This window comes from Streptopelia decaocto (assembly GCF_964273445.1).
Source record: "Streptopelia decaocto genome assembly, chromosome: 12".
NCBI classification, from domain to species: Eukaryota; Metazoa; Chordata; class Aves; order Columbiformes; family Columbidae; genus Streptopelia; species Streptopelia decaocto.
In genome coordinates this window covers 6,704,142-6,722,127 of record NC_138667.1, presented here as the reverse complement: position 1 = coordinate 6,722,127, position 17,986 = coordinate 6,704,142, and the positions used below count along the sequence as shown (strand labels likewise).

The 17,986-nt window shown below is 45.4% G+C and overlaps 1 protein-coding gene across 2 annotated transcripts in view; it reads right to left on the bottom strand.

Moving 5' to 3' along the window:
• Positions 1-4,741: 4,741 nt before the first annotated feature.
• The window catches only part of GLRA1 (glycine receptor alpha 1), a gene marked incomplete at both ends in the record, with an annotated part of 34,741 nt that continues 21,496 nt past the window's right edge, over positions 4,742-17,986 (bottom strand). Inside the window, 6 exons of one of the 2 annotated variants that reach the window (XM_082063679.1) lie at positions 4,742-5,056; positions 7,957-8,103; positions 8,761-8,975; positions 9,490-9,627; positions 10,289-10,371; positions 12,275-12,498. In XM_082063679.1, coding sequence (XP_081919805.1) covers positions 4,742-5,056; positions 7,957-8,103; positions 8,761-8,975; positions 9,490-9,627; positions 10,289-10,371; positions 12,275-12,498 — 1,122 coding nt within the window. The remainder of the gene's footprint in view (positions 5,057-7,956; positions 8,104-8,760; positions 8,976-9,489; positions 9,628-10,288; positions 10,372-12,274; positions 12,499-17,986) is intronic. The other variant, XM_082063680.1, reaches the window with a different exon arrangement.

Sequence of the window (17,986 nt, the reverse complement as noted above, 5' to 3'; positions counted from 1 at the left end):
GCTGCTTGCAGTTACCCAGATGGGAGATGCACCGTGTCCGGCTGGCAGCAGCGCCCCCAGACCTGCAACTGTGCTGGTAGGACTGGGTTTGGGGAGAGAATTAGTCCATATTGCTTGATCCACTGCTGCTGGTAGCAAGGTTTGGGAGTATGGAATGGGGTATTGAAATAGATTGTCTTTGGCACAGGGATAAGAACTATGTTTTATTAAGGAATGGTAGTACAATACAAAAATATGATTGTATAAAATCTGAGAAAAATATGGCACCATTTAAAAGTCTTTTCTCCTTTCATGTGTTCCTTTCCTTTTTTAAAAAAATATAAATTGTAAATACTTCTAATCTTTTCTCCTCCAGCATTAGAAAACCAAGCAAAAGGTCTTCAAGTTACATTTGAGATGAAGGTCAAGCATTAGTGTAATTTGAATTGTCTTGGATTTGCCTTAAAATTAAAGATCTGATCTTAGGAAGGGGCAGAAGAAAAGAAGTCTGGGGAATGAAAAAAAGTTTTGGTTCAAAACTTGTGAGAATATTCAGCATTTGAAATTGTTTGATACTTTTACAAGCAAAGTCCCCCAGCCCTGACCAGCAAGGGCTTCTAGGACAAGAGGAATGAGGATGCTACCAGACCCATGAAGCGAATTACCCTGCCTGTGTGTTTAGAGGAGAGCTGGTGCTTTGCCAGGGTCAAGGCCAAGCCTTGCAGTCTGTAGCACAGAACATGCTCACTGCTCTGTCCTGGACCTCTTCAGCACCTCCCTCAGATCTCCATGGTACTGGGATCCCAGATGGAAAGCTGTTTTAATCAGGAATTAAAGTGGGAAAAAATCATCAACCTGACTGAAAAACAGTAAGTTTATCCTACTTGTGTTTCTTTTCCCCAAGTTATGTTCATATATAAGGAAAAATAATACCTCCTCGTGAAGTGATACATTTCCAACAACAGCTGGAAATAATATCATTTGGGATAAACCTACATTTTTCTGAAGAGTCCAAGTGAATCAAGGCCCTATTTTCTCTCTCTTCTGCCAACTAACTATCGTTTATTTTTTTCAGAGGTTTTGCTTCTGAGCCTCGTTCTTAACAAGTGCTAACTATTACCAAGTTAAATTCCATCAATATGCCTAGCAGCTACCCTGCAGTATCAATTCCTGTACATTCTTGCTAATAAATGTAATTTCTGGCACTATTAAAAGCAGCCTACTTTGAAGATGAGCTAAGTTATCAAAGCAAGTTCTGTTGCAATACAGAGACTGAACACAGCCAAGTACAGATGGAGAGAAATGTTTGATTTTGAAAACTGCACAGACTTGCCAGGGGCTCCTAGGACAGTCTAAGGTCTTGTCTATGTGGTGAAGCTGTCTGGCAAGAGCTCTGTTGAGCAGCTATCTCAGCACCATCAGACCTTTGCCAAGACCCACCATATTTCATGTTGGGATGCAAGTGCTGTCACTGTGCAGGCAGCCCTGGGGCTGGAAAATGGCCTGAATGGAAACTGGCTGCTTAATGAAGAGAAAATAACACTGCTTATGGTGAGCATCAAACGTGTCTGGTGGTTGGCAGAGTCGAACTGGATGCAAAAGCAGGCTGGTAAGCATGTAATTCTTATCTCCGTCCTATTCTCATCAGCTCCACTAGCAGTAGAAGTGCTTCCACATGAGCAGGAGATGCGAGCATCTTTCTGATGACTTCTAGTCTCTAGTTTGCCTTCCTCTGGCCTTAGTGCCATAAAGTGACACCGGAGCTCTAGTGAAGCAGTAACTGTGAGCTTCTCTGCATCTCCAAGCAGTAGGATGAACATGGGATTTCTCTTTGGTCTTGAGGCCCTTCTATAAGCTAGAGCAGAATGAAGTGAGGTGGGAACATATTCCTCCTTCTTGCTCTGGTCTCACCCTTGGGTTGTAGGATCAAAACTCACTTGGGTGGGAGGATGTTAACAACCTACAGCAGCTCCGGTTAGGAAAGAAATACGCAGCCCTGCAGCTGACTGTGCCCCAGTGGATGTCCCAGGTAGCCTGGGGAGAGCGAGAAGTTGTGTGAACAACAACCAAATTGCCCAACTCCAAAGTACAAGGCCCGGGCATAAGAGGCAAGACCTTCTTTTTGCCCAAATGATGGTGATTTGCAGTTGTTCCCCCGCATGAGTGAGGAGCTGCGGTGCATGGGCTGCCAAGCCTCTGCCCCGCTGTTGGGCAGGAGGGGAATTCCCTGGATTTGCTCTTTCATCTCAGACAAGGATGCGCCGTTTGAAGCGATCGCACAACCCGCAGTTGGCACAACCACCCGTCGTGCATGCAGGGAGAGTTCAATAATTCAGCAAGCAAAACCAGAGCCAGCAGCAGACTTGGGCTCTGGCCAAGGCTCGGAAAGTTGTCCCATAGCGGCTCTGCCCAACAGCCTGAGGTCTCCCTGCGTGGGAAAGCTCTGTCTGCCGGGGGAAGGAGAAATCCTCAGCCCACAGGTTTTCTGCTGCTCCAATAGAGGAAAGGGGGAGAAGGGGCTGATAGACTGGTTCGCACTGGTACCGCATGCCCTTTCCCTGTCTCAGCAGTGCAAAGAGACTCGGGAACCTATGTGGCCTTTGCCAAAACATTAAGAAATGTTGCCGTTTGCCTTAGTTCACACAGTGGCCATTGTGGTTTTTTTTCTTTTTTTTTCTCCCTTTTTTTCTTGTTGCTCTTATCCTTGGTTTCTTTCTTTTTTCTTTCTCTTTTTTTTTTTTCTATTTTATTTATTTTTTTTTTTTTTTTAAAGTAAAGTGTATTTAGTGCTGGTGAAAGGTGCTGAATTGGCAGCCTTGGAGATGGGTGTCTCTCTACCCAGCCCAGGAGAACCCTGGTGCTCTCTCTGGGCTTCCTCCTCTTGGCACTGACCCTGTGCTAGGACAGCTCGCGGGTCCCCGTGCTCCCCTGCCCTCTCCCAGAGCTGCCTCTTGCTGCGCTGGTTGGGACACCCATACCTGAGCATGGGGTCCCAACCTCCCATTCCAGGCTTGGGTGCTGCCCTGGGCCAGATGGGACTTGACAGCACCAGAGGGCACTTTGTTGGGAGTTGCTCCATCTGCTCTGGGGGTGGCAGCTTCTGCAAGTGGGAACCTCTGTGTTCCTGCAGCAAGCATGGGATCTGCAGCCCAGCTCAGCTGCAGCCCTGTCCTGAGCAGGAGAGGATGGTGGAAGCACCCTTTGGGTGCTGCTTGTCTCTCTGCCTTCATTTAGTGCCTAATGAAGACCTGACCCCAAGTGCTTCAGTGCAGACTGATTGTCTCTTCCTTCACACTCTCTTTTACCCTCCTTGCTAAAGTGCAAATGAACACGACTGAATCACACGGGTGCTGCAGCCCAGCTCACACCAGGGTCCCAGCCGGGCAAGTGGGGCATCAAGCCCTTGACTTGCCCATGCCAGCCCCAACCCAGGCTTTCGAAGAACACCCTGGATGCATTTGATGTGTCCCCCACACCCCAGCTGCCAACACCAACCTGTGCTACCACGGGGCCAAAGAGAGACCCCCCTTGCTCACCCATTCCCACCTCCCTCCCTCCCTTCCCCATCCCCATCCCACTGTGCCAGGCTCCCCTGCGGCAAAGCAGCCCCGCTCCAGCTTCCCGTCCGCGTTAAAGCTAAATGCAGCACCAAAATAGATACAAAAATAGAGTTTCAGAGCTTTGCTATGAATATTACTGCTATGAAATGTCTGAAAATAAGAGCTGCTCTCTCTGTACACACCTTCCCACCCCCCCATCCCTTACTAACAATATTGCCGTTCGCCCGGCCCTGTTGCAACAAGGCATCGAAAATGCCTGGTTTCTCTAAATTTTAAATATAATTTCTGCTCTAACTCAGCCGACGCTTCCATCCTACCCTTATTATAAACAAACATGGCAAAAGGGAGTTTGGGAAAAACAAATGAGCTGTTTTAAAAACTCTTCATAATTTCTAGTGTTCTGAATCTTATCTCTGACTCCTGGGACTTGAATCCTGCCAGGTCATTTAAAAGGACAGAAGGTACCTGTGATTTCTGATGGGAGCCCTGATGTCTTTTTAAGGTTTCCCATTGGATTCTCTCTGATGAGGATGAGAGAGATAACGTATTTGTTTTCCTCTATCCAAAAGTCACAAAGTGTTTGATTGGCAAAACCACGACTAAAAAAAGTAAAAATATAAAATGAACAACAACTCACAGCCTCTTTCTTAAGTTTCCTCATCTATCCACTTTTCAAAGTGCAGAACCTAGAGAAGCATTTCTTTCTTTTTTTTTTTTTTTTTCATTTGTTAGGGCTTTTTTTTTCCCCACGTGCTTGACTAGTATGGCCTTTCTATAGCAAAAATCAGATAAAGCATTTCTGCACATGGAATTATGAATCATTCCAGTGACTTGAGAATCTAAGCTGTTAATAGGCTAAAAAAAAAAATATTTTTTTGTTTATATTTTTTGATTGTTTTCTTTTTGCATTATAATTAAGCATGAATATATATTAATATATTACACTGCTTGGATTGCAGCTGGAGCAATCCAAACCTTCCTATGCTGTAAAACTAAAACCCACCCTGAACTCCCTAGGTCAAGAGCTTTTCTCCTCCCTGTGCCAGTCATCCTCAGTTCACATGATTAAAAGTCCCTCCCAGCTCCCCCCCCGCCCCCCCTTTTTTAGTAGATATTGCCACATTCTTAAATTCATGCATTGCTGCATTGCTATTGCACATAGATAAAGGATTGCTCACTCCCTCCCAGCTGCTCCCCTTCCCTCACTGGTTGTGCACATCCTCTCTGCGGACGATCTTGTAGATGATCCAGTAGAAAATGTTGAAGATGAGGAAAGCCATGGGGAAGCCGATGCGCGAGATCTTGTCGATCTTCTTGGCTCGCTGGATGAAGAGCTTTCGCATCTCCTCGGGGGAGCGGGACGGTGGGGGGACCGGGTTGGCCGTGTTGTTGTTGTTGGCACCCTTGACGGAGATGCCATCCTTGGCTTGTAGGCAAGCTGGTCCCATCCCGTAGGCCGTGAAGTTGAACCTGCCCTCACCAGCTTCGTCCTCCTGAAACAGATTCAGCATGGGGCTCTACTTAAAATGAGATATAGACTGTGCACCCTTGCTATAAGGCTCTCCGCTTCCTGCTCTGCAAGGGGAAGACACCACCGTCATGCCCCGACCTCAGCATCCTTTGCCAAACCCTCTGCTCTTGGGAGATCAGCCTTATAGAGGGGTGCCAGCTGTGTGACACACAGATGCAAATCAGGGGATCCAGGCACCCCATGGAGAACAGGACTGACTTCCACCCCACTGGTGGCTTTGACATACTTCAAGGGTTTATGGTACTGTATTCATTTTTCCAATTGCATCCCCTGTTTTGCTTCTGCCTCTCCCCCCCACCCCTGCTCCTATCAGCACCTTCTTTGCTTTGCCTGTGCTGTATCAGCTCGCCCAGAAGGAGTGGGCTCCATGAAACTCAGGTAGTCGAAGCTGCAGAACGAGACTTCCTACAGAGTTACATGGATGTGCAGGCGCTGAGACCTGTCCAGGAAAAGACCTCTGCAAGCAGCCCCCAGCTCACCTGCCCGCGGGACCCCGACCCCCACAGCCCCTCCCCACGAGCCGTCTTCCAGGTGAGGAACAGAAACACCTGTCTATGGGTCAGCAACAAGACACGGCTGCTTGTGGTAATTCTAATTGCCAAACAGGGAAAATTCTTTATTTTTTAGTCTAAAGGCAAATGCTATAGCTGTTTTTCAGTGGAGGCTTTGCAGGCTCTATATTAATAAACACAGGGACATAATGACAGGGAAATCCAAATTTGGTCCAAGTAATACAACCAGCACTTTGCAGAGGCATGGTCAGAAACCCGAGTCTCTGCTTGTTGAGGCTAATTGCTAGACCAATGACACTAATTATCTGTCACAGTGGCTGATCCACACTCTGTCCCCCAGCACTGACCTACCAGCCCCATCCCTCGTAACCTGCCTGCCCCACGAGTCCCGCTGCCCCTTCCCCTCTCCTTTGCAGAGTGTCTTTTCTGGATGGCCCCTGCACCGAGCGGGTAGCTGCGTGGGATGGAGGGGCTGTGCTGGGCTCTGGGGCAGAGGAGCAGAGCGGAGAGCACGCTGGCATACCTGAGCAAAGCGAAACAGCCACAATTGTCTGGCACATCGAGCTGTGAAGAATGGCTCGTAGGTTGTGATTTGAGCAGACTTAATAAATGTGGGCGTGGGCTGGTCCTCTCCCCAGCTGCCTCCACCAGCATGGATCGTTGCAACACCTCACTTGTTTTTAGTCTTGTATGTCATACCTAAACCAGGCAGAGCTACCCACACAAGTCAGCACAACAGGACAGAGTAATTAGGTTCTTTGGCAGCTGCACTAGGTCATTTGCATATTTGCAGTCAGCTTCTAGTTTTCTGATAAGCTTGCAAACCTTGTTAATTTCGTTTTTTTTTGTTTATGCTTTGTTCCAATTAAATTGCTGTGAGATTGGGCAGGGATTGTAATAGCAGCCTTGTGTTCAATGGAACATCTCTAGCAAATATCTTTTAAACTCATCTTGTTTTATCAACAGACCAATCTGCATACACCACCATAGATCCAGAGACAGGTTGCCTGAATCTAGATGAAGAGATGGAAGCACTACAAGACACCCATGTTGGGTGGTTTTGGCTTTGGCTCCATTAAGCAGGCTGCACCTTCTCAACCAAAACTGTCTCGCTTGATTTTGTGATGGCAAGGTCTTGTTCTGGCCACACAAAATCGATGCTTGCTGATGGTCTTATCTGTTATTTCTTTTCCCTTGCATTTGTCCAACAATTTTCATCCCTGGTCCTGCCTGTATTGGGGACAAGTGAAGTATTATCTCTGGTTTTGCAGATAGGACAACTGAAGCAGAGAAAGGCAAATCTTCAAAGAGACAGGGATTCCTGCTCCTTAATCCTTGCTGCCTCCTGGAATGGTGGCAGTTCCACGAACACACACTCTGAACTGCTGTAGGACAGATTAGACCCTGAGAAAGACTTCTAATGGCTGGGACACTGTGACAGTGAAGCAATGGAACGGGGGAGTCTCTGGGTGTGATGGATCATGGAGGGTTCTTCAAAATAGAGGGTAGACAAATATGTATGAGAAAAACTGTAGGCAGACTTAGGTGATCTGGGAGCTGTCTTGAGATTTCCATCAGTTCCCATCAGCAACTTCTTTTTTTTTAAATGCTAGTTTTGGACTGACTCTCAGGCCTGGTGCTGAAAATTTGATACCACCTACCCAATTCTACTAGTTAATGAAGGGCAATTTTTAAGTGCCTTTGGTGTTGTGATCACAGCCACCTTTCTGTTTCCTCCTAGTGCATCCTGTGAAATCCTTGCTGTGGTACCTCAGCCTAGAAGCTAGAAGGGTCCAGGCTGCAGGGGATGCATGACACATGCATGCTCGGGCTGGCATTAGCCATGGCGAATGAGCACAGAGCAAGGCCAAGGCTGAGAAGAATGCTCTTCCCTTCTGAGAGAAATTTGCAGTCAGTCTGAGAAGCAGATGCTTTTGAACACAGAGATGACAGAGACAAAAGAAGTGTCACTTACCTCCAGGCCAATGTTGGCTGTCTTGTTGGGGGATACTGTCCTCTGATAGACATCCCTCCCACTGCCCCACCTGCCTCTCCCCCAGCCCTCGCTGTGTCTTCTGTACAGAACTCAGACCACAACACTGCTGCGTGGAAATTATTCTGTTGAGAATAACCCTTTTGGCTTAGACCATTTGACTAGCTAACAAAAACCACCTTGCTAGACTCCTGGGATCAGCAGACTGTTAGAAAAGACACAATTCACTGAGGTAGCCCTGCTTTTTGATGTGTCACACTCCTTAACATCTGACTATATACAGAGGACGTCCCTGGGAGCCAGTGGCTCAGTTCCCTTGACCATGTAGTGATGTTCTGCTGGGACAGGTTTCAGCTGTGTCTTGCATGCCTTGTGTATTACCTTATGATGCCTCCTCTTCCTTCTGAACCTGAGCAGCTCTTTGTGCTGCCGGGACACAAAGTTGACGGCAGCGTACTCTAGAAGTGCAGAGAACACAAACAGCAAGCACACAGCCATCCAGATGTCTATGGCCTTCACATAGGACACCTAGGAGCCAGAGAAAGAGACTGAGATGGGGTGGTTTTTTTCCACTCAAATGCCTTCTGCTTACCATGTTACTCCCACAGTCTTTGGAAGGAGTTGATCAAGCCATGATACAGGTGACATCTCTTACCGGATACCAAAATCTAGCTAATTTAACGTGAGTGTATTATCAGGTCACTGTAGCTGCTGCTGGGCTGTTAAGTAGCAGTAGTTCCACAGTTTTTAATTTATCCAGGTCTTGATTGTGTTTGATTATATGCAAGGAAAACAGTAATCCAATCTGATCATACCAGAAGACTTTAATTGCAAGGAAAGTCAGTAATATTATAAAAATATGATGGTCAAGTGAGTAAAAAGCTAGAATGTGTGGTGGTCACACGGGTTTGTAAGGTACAGAGCTCCTGGCTACTGGGAGCTGTGATGAGTCTTGCAGCAAGTGCTGAATCATAGGGCAAGTTTTGCTGCTAGTCATAGAAACTCTGCTGAATTTTTTTTTCAGGAGGGGACTGGAATTTGTTCTGCTTGCCCTTAAACTAGAATAGTGCAATGGCAGCAGAGTGCCTCTTGTGTTGAGCAGGAGGATCTGTGTTGTGACTGACTTATGTGCTGTCCCCAGAAAGTGTGCATTTTGCCCCCCCACGAAGATAAGTGTGTTCCTACCTTGGGCAGTGATGCTCGGGAACCGGAACTCTGTGTGGTCATAGTGAGAACTGTGGTGATCCCCAGGCCAACGCGAGCAGGTGCAGCATCCATATTGATCCAGAAGGAGATCCAGGACAGAATGACAATAAGGAGGCTGGGGATGTACATCTGGATCAAGTAATAGCCCATCTGCCGCTCCAGGTGGAAACGAGCTTCTATACAGGTGAACTTGCCTGAGAATGATGTGAGATACATGCAGGATTACTGATAAGGCACGGTTAGCCTCCTGTTTTCAGCTCTTGTTTGGGGACTTTCCCTGCATTGCCTAGAACCAGAGTCATGTTAGAGGAGGAAATTGAATGTTCTGAAATATGAATGTACAGCATCAACATAGCAAAGAAAGCTCTTGGCAGTATGTCCTTCATCAGTTAAATTTTGCCTGCTCCCTCACATCAAAGATAAAAGATGCTGGGAGAGAAGTCCAGACCAAACACACTTGAACTGATGCAGATATTACTGGGGACAAGAGGATTCCACACATCTGTGTCTGTTAGCTTTTTATTTGCTATAGATGTGTATATTTACTGATAACATATCTATGTGTGTTTATATATATATTGTCCCTAGCTGTGCAGGACAAGGCTTGTATTACCAGAGTGCCACCAGATGCAGCAAGAGCTTCTGTCAGATGCACAGTCCTGAATTTCTCTCTAATGAACCCAGCAGCTAAGGGTAAACAGCACTGACCTGTGTTGTAGTGCTTTGTGCAGTATCTCAAGTCTTTTTCTTCTTTGAGGATAAACTGAGGCAAAGTCAAACCATCAGCAACTTGCACGGCTCCTTTTTCTTGCCACTCAAATATGAGATCGTTCATTGTGTAGCCAACTGTTGAGAGGACGGGACAAATACTGCGTGAAACAAAATAAATGTTTATCCGAAAAGGGGCAGATTTGTAGAAGAGAGGTAGGATTGGAGGCAGGGACTTATCCTGGCCTCCCTTGGCAATGCTGTAATGATTTGATCTGAGTTTAGGCACAACTGCTTATGCATATGGTAAAAGCTGGGCTAGTGGCCTGCACTGCACTGTGTGTAGTGAATTGTCTGCAGCAAATCACATTTTTTATTTAATTTGGCCTGCTAGGCTGTTTGCTATTGTTTCAAACTTGACCTCTTTCTCTGAGTGAGGTTGTTCATTGTCTTTCCCTCCTTTGGGATAAACAACGTGTACAAGGGGCAGATGTTCATCCAGAGAGAAAAAATCCCATTTGCAACTGAAAGCACTTTCACCTTTCTCCTCCAAAGTGAAAGGCCAATGTAAATACAAGGAAGCCAGAGCTCTTCCCGTGGGATCTTTTAAGGTTTGGCTTCTCTAGGAAATGTCACATGTGCTGAGTGAATGGGAAATCCTGACCAAGTGGGTCTTGAGCAAGTCTCCAGTGAAGGCTGAACTGGGAATGGGTTGCAGCTGAGGAAGGAGATGGTAGGTGAAAGGGGAAGGGAAAACACGTCATCTCCTCTCCAAAATGGAGATGTGCGCAGGACTCACAGCTTTCTAACTGCATAATGCACGTCTGTACGTCCATGGGGAAGTTCTTCAGGTCCATGGGGCAGGCCAGAGTCAGCGTGATCCTGAGGAGAGAAGACAGCACAAGGGGATGCCACATGGTTTGTGGTACCGATGAGGGGGTGAACCCCTTGAATTCAATGCTGCAAACAGGCTGATACCTTGCCTGAGACACACTAGCGTGCTGGGGGGAATGACTTCCCTGCCTGTGTTTTCACACGTGGTGTTGGAAAGCATCAGAAATGCCAAGCGTTTGGGTCTGTGATATAATTCCCACCAGAGTCACCTGCTGCAGATGGCTTTTCACTGCAATGTTGTTTTGGACTGTGCAGGGCAAAGAGTTCCCACACCAAACAGTTTTGCTGCTTCTGTTTTTAGTTCTTGCCTCATGTTCACCCAAACCCATCCTCTGGACACCCCAGATGCATTTCTAGACACTGGGACTGTTTGGAAATCTTTGAACAGAATATTTCTGAGCCAGGAGTTAAAAAGAAAAAAGAGGTTGGTCAAGATCACTTGTTGCTGTAGAGCAAAAGAAAGACTCTCGTAGTATCTTCTGCAGGGAAAATGCCCTGTGGTAAGTCAATGTGAATCTCTCTATCGTCCTGAAATCCTGCTGTGCCTCTTGAGAGCTCTACTTTTGTTTCTGAAGCTCCATTTGGCACTAAGCGCAGGCTGTATTTTCTGTGGTGTTGCTGTGCTGCCCTATGCCATGATCTATGCTCAAAATGTTTGTTTGCTTCAACAAGCTGATACTAAATTATTTGATTCAGAGAGTTAGGCTTGTGTTATTTGGTTTGATAATGCTGAAAAAGTTGTGCCCTGAAGTGTTTAGATTTTTCAGCTTTTTGCCTTGATATAGAAATAACGGAATTTCCTGGGAGACAGAAGCTGAATTTTTCTATCATCAGACCTACAAGATACTTAGTAGGAGGGAAAGATATTTTAACTTAAATCATTATTGCGGACAAAATGCTCTGCTTGAGTTTCGAGGCATGTTGGGACAGAAGACCTGACAGTGGAAAGAATTGACCTGTCCAGGTTCCTTTTTTTATGAAAACAGCTGCATTTTCTGTATTTAAGAAACACCTTAGTAGAAGAGAGTCACAACTAGCCTTTGCCCACTTTGTTTTTCTCATCAAATCTCTGGCAGGCGACCCATCCCTGGTCAATCAGAGAGATAAGCTTTTGATTAGGTCTTCAGACAAACCACTTGAGAAGGCTTTACTGTAAATATCTGATGGATGTGAAACAGGGTTGACTGTGGCTGCAACCAGGCTGTGAGATGCTGAGCGCATGTTGGACAAGTGTGTGCTCAGGGGTGATTCTGGGTGAACCCAGTGCTGCACATGCTGAGTTCTGGGTCCACGGGACAAAGTCCACCTTCTTGTAAGTTCCTTGATTAGAGTTTCACTACTGCAAATAGGAGGAGCAAAGAGCCAGTTAGAAAAGTGGCAGTGCACTTTGGATGGATTTTTTTTGTTTGTTTTTAGGGGAAAGACGATTTCTCCTTTTGCAAACTATATATATTGTGCCCTTCCATCATGAATGTACTTAAAAAGAAACCTGTATTTTCATTTGGAGATGATAGAGATAGGAAAGTTCTTCCCCTTATTATTTTTTTTAATTTATTTTTTTGAAGAAGAACAGAAGGATGAAACATTGGCACAGGCTGCCCACAAAGGCTGTGGGATCTCCATCTATGGAACATTTCAGTTTGACCAGACAAAGTCACAGCTAACCTGAGCTACTGTTATCAATGGTCAGGAGATGGTTGCATGGGAGACCTCTGGAGGTTCCTTCCCACCACGTTGCTATGATGCTGTTAATCAAATGCTCTCCCACTTACAACCTCTCAATTTCTTTTCTTTGCTCAAAGTTTCTATGTTCTCATTTTAGGTTGAACAATGAGAGTTTGGCTTTGCCCTCCTCCACCTTGGTGGAGCTCTCCCCATTGAATCACCTCACCTGATGCTGTAGAGGACATTGCCATTTCTGGAGATTCTCAGAAGCTTGTTGTCTGTGGTAATCTCATGGAAATGGGCCCCTTTCTCATTAGCAAAGAACAAATCAGGCTTCCAGATGGAGTCCAGCATAGAGGGGTCCAGGTCCAGAGAGTCATCGGGGTATTCGTTGTATGCCAGCCGTGGGTCATTCCACTGCTGTCGCAGGAAGATGTTCACCCTGTAATCCTGCATGGTGTAAGCAGGGAGCAGAGAAACACAGTTAGTGCTCAGAGCAGGCCAAAAGTCCTGAGAACTGGGGAACAAGTACTAAAATCATTCTTGAAAACAAACCATGTCTAGACCTACGTTCCCAAGCTTCCCAATGCCTTCTTGGCATAAAATCTCAAGGAGCTGTCATTATTTTTAGCTCTGTAGCTTACAGCTATCTCATAGTATAAGCAGCTGCCTAACCTTCCATCCCTCTGTCACAGCAATCACCAGCTGTGTGTGAAGTGTCGAGACCTCTAGTCTGAACCTCAGGGCTGGAGAAGTGATGTTCAGCTGTGGGGTCGTAAGGGCTGGTGTCAGCAAGTTGACTGTTGCAGAGGCTTAAGGGGGAAAGGACTTTGAAACCAATTTCCTTTCAATGGTGAATGATTCTGCATTGTGACTATCTCTGGTTCCAGATTTGTGAAAAGAACAGGCACAGTGAGACAAGCAGGCCAGAGAAGGGACGTTCCCTGTGTGTCCACTAATATAAGGGTAACTGATGAACTGGTGGGAACAGCTGTCCTCGATGAGAGTACATGAAGATGGGAGGGATGTGCATGAAGTCTGCTCTCCTCATCCCAAGTGAGTGCTCTCTGGTCTTTAATGTCAAAATGCCATAAATGCTACAGATTTTATGGGATGCAATTTCCTTTAATTGAAGCTAGCCCCCCCAGTACTATCCAAAATGGTATTTGCCTCATGACCATGTGTCTTACAGCTCCCCTGAGTTCCCCAGGTCAAGGTTGGCTGCTGAGGTTGAGCTCAGATGCTGTCCTGGATAATTAAAGGCAATTTCTGTTCTCCCTGTCTGACCAATAGCTTCCCAGGGTGATCTGCATGCCCCTTTTCTGCTGAATTTCACATAAGAAAGTGAGCCAACAAATTGAAATGGGGAGAGGACATGCCAGCTATCAGGAGAGGGATAAAAGCTTCATGTCCAGAAATTAATTGGCATTTTCTAAGTATAGAGGCAGACTGTGTCTGAAGAGCAGCACATAATAAACCAATTTCACTGCCCTGCCCCAAACTAATAGTTGCTATCATGATGAAGGGTTTTTTGATGCCTTTTTAATATTAATGTACTTTGAAGACTTTTATTAACAGACAGTTAATGGAGCATGTCTGACTCGCTTGCTGGTATCTAATACCTGCTGCAGGCACTAGGACCTTTCTTTCAGTGAGAGCATTTGGCACCTCTGAAGGGATCTCCCTGACTCTGCCATCAGGTCTGTTATTTCCATCTGGAGAACACAAAGCTCTGGAGTTGAAGTGTGCATGTGAAAAATAGTCTTTCTGATGTTGCTGCCCCCAATGATGTCTTGCCTATGAACCTACAACCTCTTGTCCAGGAAAACGAGACTCTTGTGGAGTCTGATCACACTGGAGGCTTTGGAGAGGATTGTGTCTTGGGTGGTTTTGGATGGGGTAGTTCATAGCCAAGCTCATGGTCTAGAATCTGTTTCAATTCATTTAGTGCCATCTGCATCCTTGTAGCAGAGAAGCTGCTATTGGCATTAATGATTGTGACAACAACAAATGGACCAAGGACTTGATGCTAAAAGGAGCAGACTTCTGAACATGAAAAAGAGTTGTAACACTCATTCTCCTGATATTCTGAATGTCACCTTCAGAAGTCCTAGTGGGTCCTGCTGAACTGACTATTCATCTCTGTTGACTCTGGATAATGTGTCTTGGGAAAGTCTGAATAGGTACGGACAGCTCGGAACCACGGTCTTAGTGCAGGACTACCCAGTCATGAAAACCTGAAAAAAGAAAGCAACCCTGATTTTCCACTTCCCATGGCATCCAGGAGCTCCCTGAACAGATTTGTGTGCTTTCAGTTCTCCCTTTTTTGTGTGTAAAGATCTGCAGCCACTGCAGTCAGGGGAAATCGATGTCACTGACCTAATAGGTAAAAAGCAAAAGGTTGTTTTGCTTATTCAGCTACAAATAACGCTGGATGCTAGCAGGTCAGCTCCAGTTGGGGGCTTATGTCATGTACAACACAAATTATACTCGTGTTTGGAAGAAACTTCAGTGGTAGCTGCCCAGAAGTGTTCTCAGCCTGATGGAGTATTGGAAGGGGAGGGGGAAAGGGAGCCAATCTCTCTACAACAGCTTGTGTTGTCACAGATAAGCTTTGTTGCTGGACTAAATTCACTGCTTCAGCTCCAAAACTTGCCAAAAGGAAAGAAAAGGGTGAGAAAAAACCATAATGTGGTTTACATTGCCACGATGGCAGGTATAAGAGGCTATCGACAGAATGACTGCCATAGTGTTCATCACCATGATGAAGGACCTTAATTACATGTTTGTAGGCCAAATGAAAATTAACTTCTCAGAGCAGATGGCTGTGAGAAGGTCCTTCCCAGCTCATCCCCAGAGACCAAGTGTCCTGTACTCATGTCTCACATGAGAACAGTCCCCAGGCACGTTCTGAATGTGCGGTGTGAGAGGCGGCACCACCTCCATCCAGGGCATATCCAGCAGCGTGATGAGTAACTCTGGTATGTCTCCTTTGGAGACAAATGTTTGCAGTGGGTGTTTTTTGTTATGGAACATAGACAACTGAGCATTTACATTGTGATATAAAAAAGACAAGGACAAAGAAATATAATACATGCACTGACTGCAATTCTCTGGCTTTGCCCTTTCATGGCATTAGTGTTTTACCTCTGTGTGTATGTTTATGTTTAGGAAGATCTTCCTTCTCAATTGGTTTATTCCACAGTCCTGGTCTGGCCACTGACAACACTTGTTTCCTGCCAGATGCCTTTTTCCTTAGCACAGACAGCTGCATTGCACTCTGGTATTGAAGATGCTGAGCAGCCTTTTAGGTTTCTTGTGTCCATGCTTACTTGAATATAAACGTAAAAACAACCACTGTGACAGTAAACTGGACAGGACACTGTCCGAGGATCCAGTAGAAGACATGGAAAGCAAATGGGGTATGTCTGTGGCTTTGATATAGCCTGAGATAAAGGTTATAGTGTTCTGTACCAGATAAAGCACCCTGTGTGTTGAAAGCTTCATGCCTAGGCATTGCAGTCAATGAGAGGTCATGAGCCAAACAACACTCATTCATTGGCTATCTGGAGATATGCAGTGTTTCTCCTGCATGCTATTGTATGAGATCTTAATTAGCATCACCAAGAAGTCCACAGTTATTCCTAAATGACAGACAGAAGGGACCAACTTCTGATGTGAACTTTCAAATAAAAAAAAAGGTTTCTAGTGCAGCTACAAACTCAGAAAAAAAGCCCAACAAACTCTTTCTCCATATCCTTGTCACTTGAACTCCTCATTTGCATGCCAACCACATCCAGGTACTGATCATCTTGTGCAGGCTCAGGAGTGGAGGGCAGCAACTCTGTGTTGTGAAGGTGTTCAAGAGCTTTGCAATTTGGCAAAAAAGCATTTTAGTCCCAATGGGGAAATGACACAGGGCAGGAAGAAAATAACCAAAGTGATCAAAGTAATTCAATTCGATAATGCTGGAATGAAATTCTGCTTAGTGGCTTTGCAAAGAGCCAAGGAAACAGAAGATCATTTCAGACCGTTCCTTCCCAGGATACCCCAGTCTTGGCATCTGATGATGAGTGAGTTGATGAAAGCACTGGCAGGCTGGAGGCGGTGCTGTGAAAAAGCAGTGGGGACTGTCAGTAAACTCAATAAATTTCAGCTCCTGACTCAGAGGTTCTGTCAGACCAACCTCTACACGGAACAGTTTTGGTGAGAGACTTCACTTTGATAGATTTACTTTTTGCTGATAGGAAAAAAAGAGAAAACAACAGGGGAGTGACTGAACTCCATCAGGAGGGGATTCTGTTATCCCACCTGGACAGCAGAACACAAGGGGCTTTATTGGCATTGCATTAATTCTCCAGAAAGAGAATGAACAAACATTTTTAAGGCTACTTGCCCTGCAAAGAAGCATTAAAAATGACTGATTGAAAAAACAAACAAACAAACAAACAACAAACAAAAAAACCCCACTGCAAACAAACAAAAAACCCACAACCACACCACTCTGCAAACAGACCTTGGAAGGGTTAATAAGGGACCTCGTTACCTTGCCAGGGCTGTAGCCAAGTAGCCAATTTGAAGGTTGGTGTGAAAGCCGCAGCTGGGCCAAGGGGAGGAGGTTGTGGGGTTAGAGGTGTGTTGGTGTGTTGGAGGTGCTGCTGAGGAGGAAGCTTGTTTGAGGAAGGTAGGTACGTGGTGAGGGGTGGGAGCAGTACCCTGGTGTTTAATAAGTTTGTGTGGGCTTTTTTTGTGTTGGAACCCAAAGCAGAAAGTTTTTCTGGGTCTCCCTACAAAAGGAGGAGAAAGTGTATTCCATTGGACTGCAGATGGAGCTGCTGGGGGGTGGGCAGTAGCAACCATCCTGAGTTTCAAGCTTAGGAGTTCAGTAGTAAGCTCTTGTTCTTTAGCTTGTGTTAGGTTTTTTGGTGTGTCCTTATATTTGAGTTGCACAGTCTCATTTCATGGTGTGGTTGTAGTTTGTTTGTTTATTTCTTTTTTCCACCTCCTTCACTCAGTGCAAAGACAACCCGCAGCCAAAACACTGCAGGTCTAACATTAAAACTGCAGTAGGCTGTGGGATGTTGTGAAAACCTTTTCATTTTGCATTGCGTGACTTGATACATGCTTATCATCTCTGTGGGACTGATGACTGGTTTTAAGAATGACTGGCTCAAACCCTAGCCTTTGCTACAGGCTTTGCGTGTTGATACTTACTTCTATCACCGATACAGTATTAAACGTGACCCATACACTTCATCACTCATATTTGCTATCTGCTGCCCTGTGGCTTGTGAGGCTGGAGTGAATTGCTTAGTTTGTCTTGTGGGATATTTTTTTATCTTATTGGAAAGCTCATGTAAAGATATATCTGAGCAAGTATTTAACATTTGGACAGTTGCAGCCTCCAGCTTCTCTTGTCCTTAAGAGATGCTGGGAGACCAATGCGGCTTTATTGCAGCTGCCTGAAGGTTACATTTGGTTTGCTCTTTTCAGATGGCATGAAATCAGCAGAAATAAATTTGCATATATACACTCTATCTAGAGGACCCTGTGCTGGCTGTTTTGTGGTTTTCTTTCCTTTACACTCGTTTGCTCCTTCTTAAAACATGGGACTTGGAGCAGCCATTTTGAGCACTGAGTGTTCCCAACTGCCTAAACTAGTGAGAGATCCATAAAACTGTAGCTTCCATTGGAAGTGGTATCAAGGGCATCACTGAACTCTAAGTTTGCTGTTATAGCTGGAAATTTGTTAGATCAAATGCTTAGATAATCCTACTAGTTGTCCTAAACTACGAAGAAAAGTCAAAGATGGTGAAACTGATCAGCTTAAAACCAAGATGTTGCTCTCTAGGTGCCTGACTTCTGATTTCATTTTTTTAATGAAGAATTTGTAGCTCTGCTATAGGTTTATTACTCTGATGTGGCTGGGGGGAAGGTG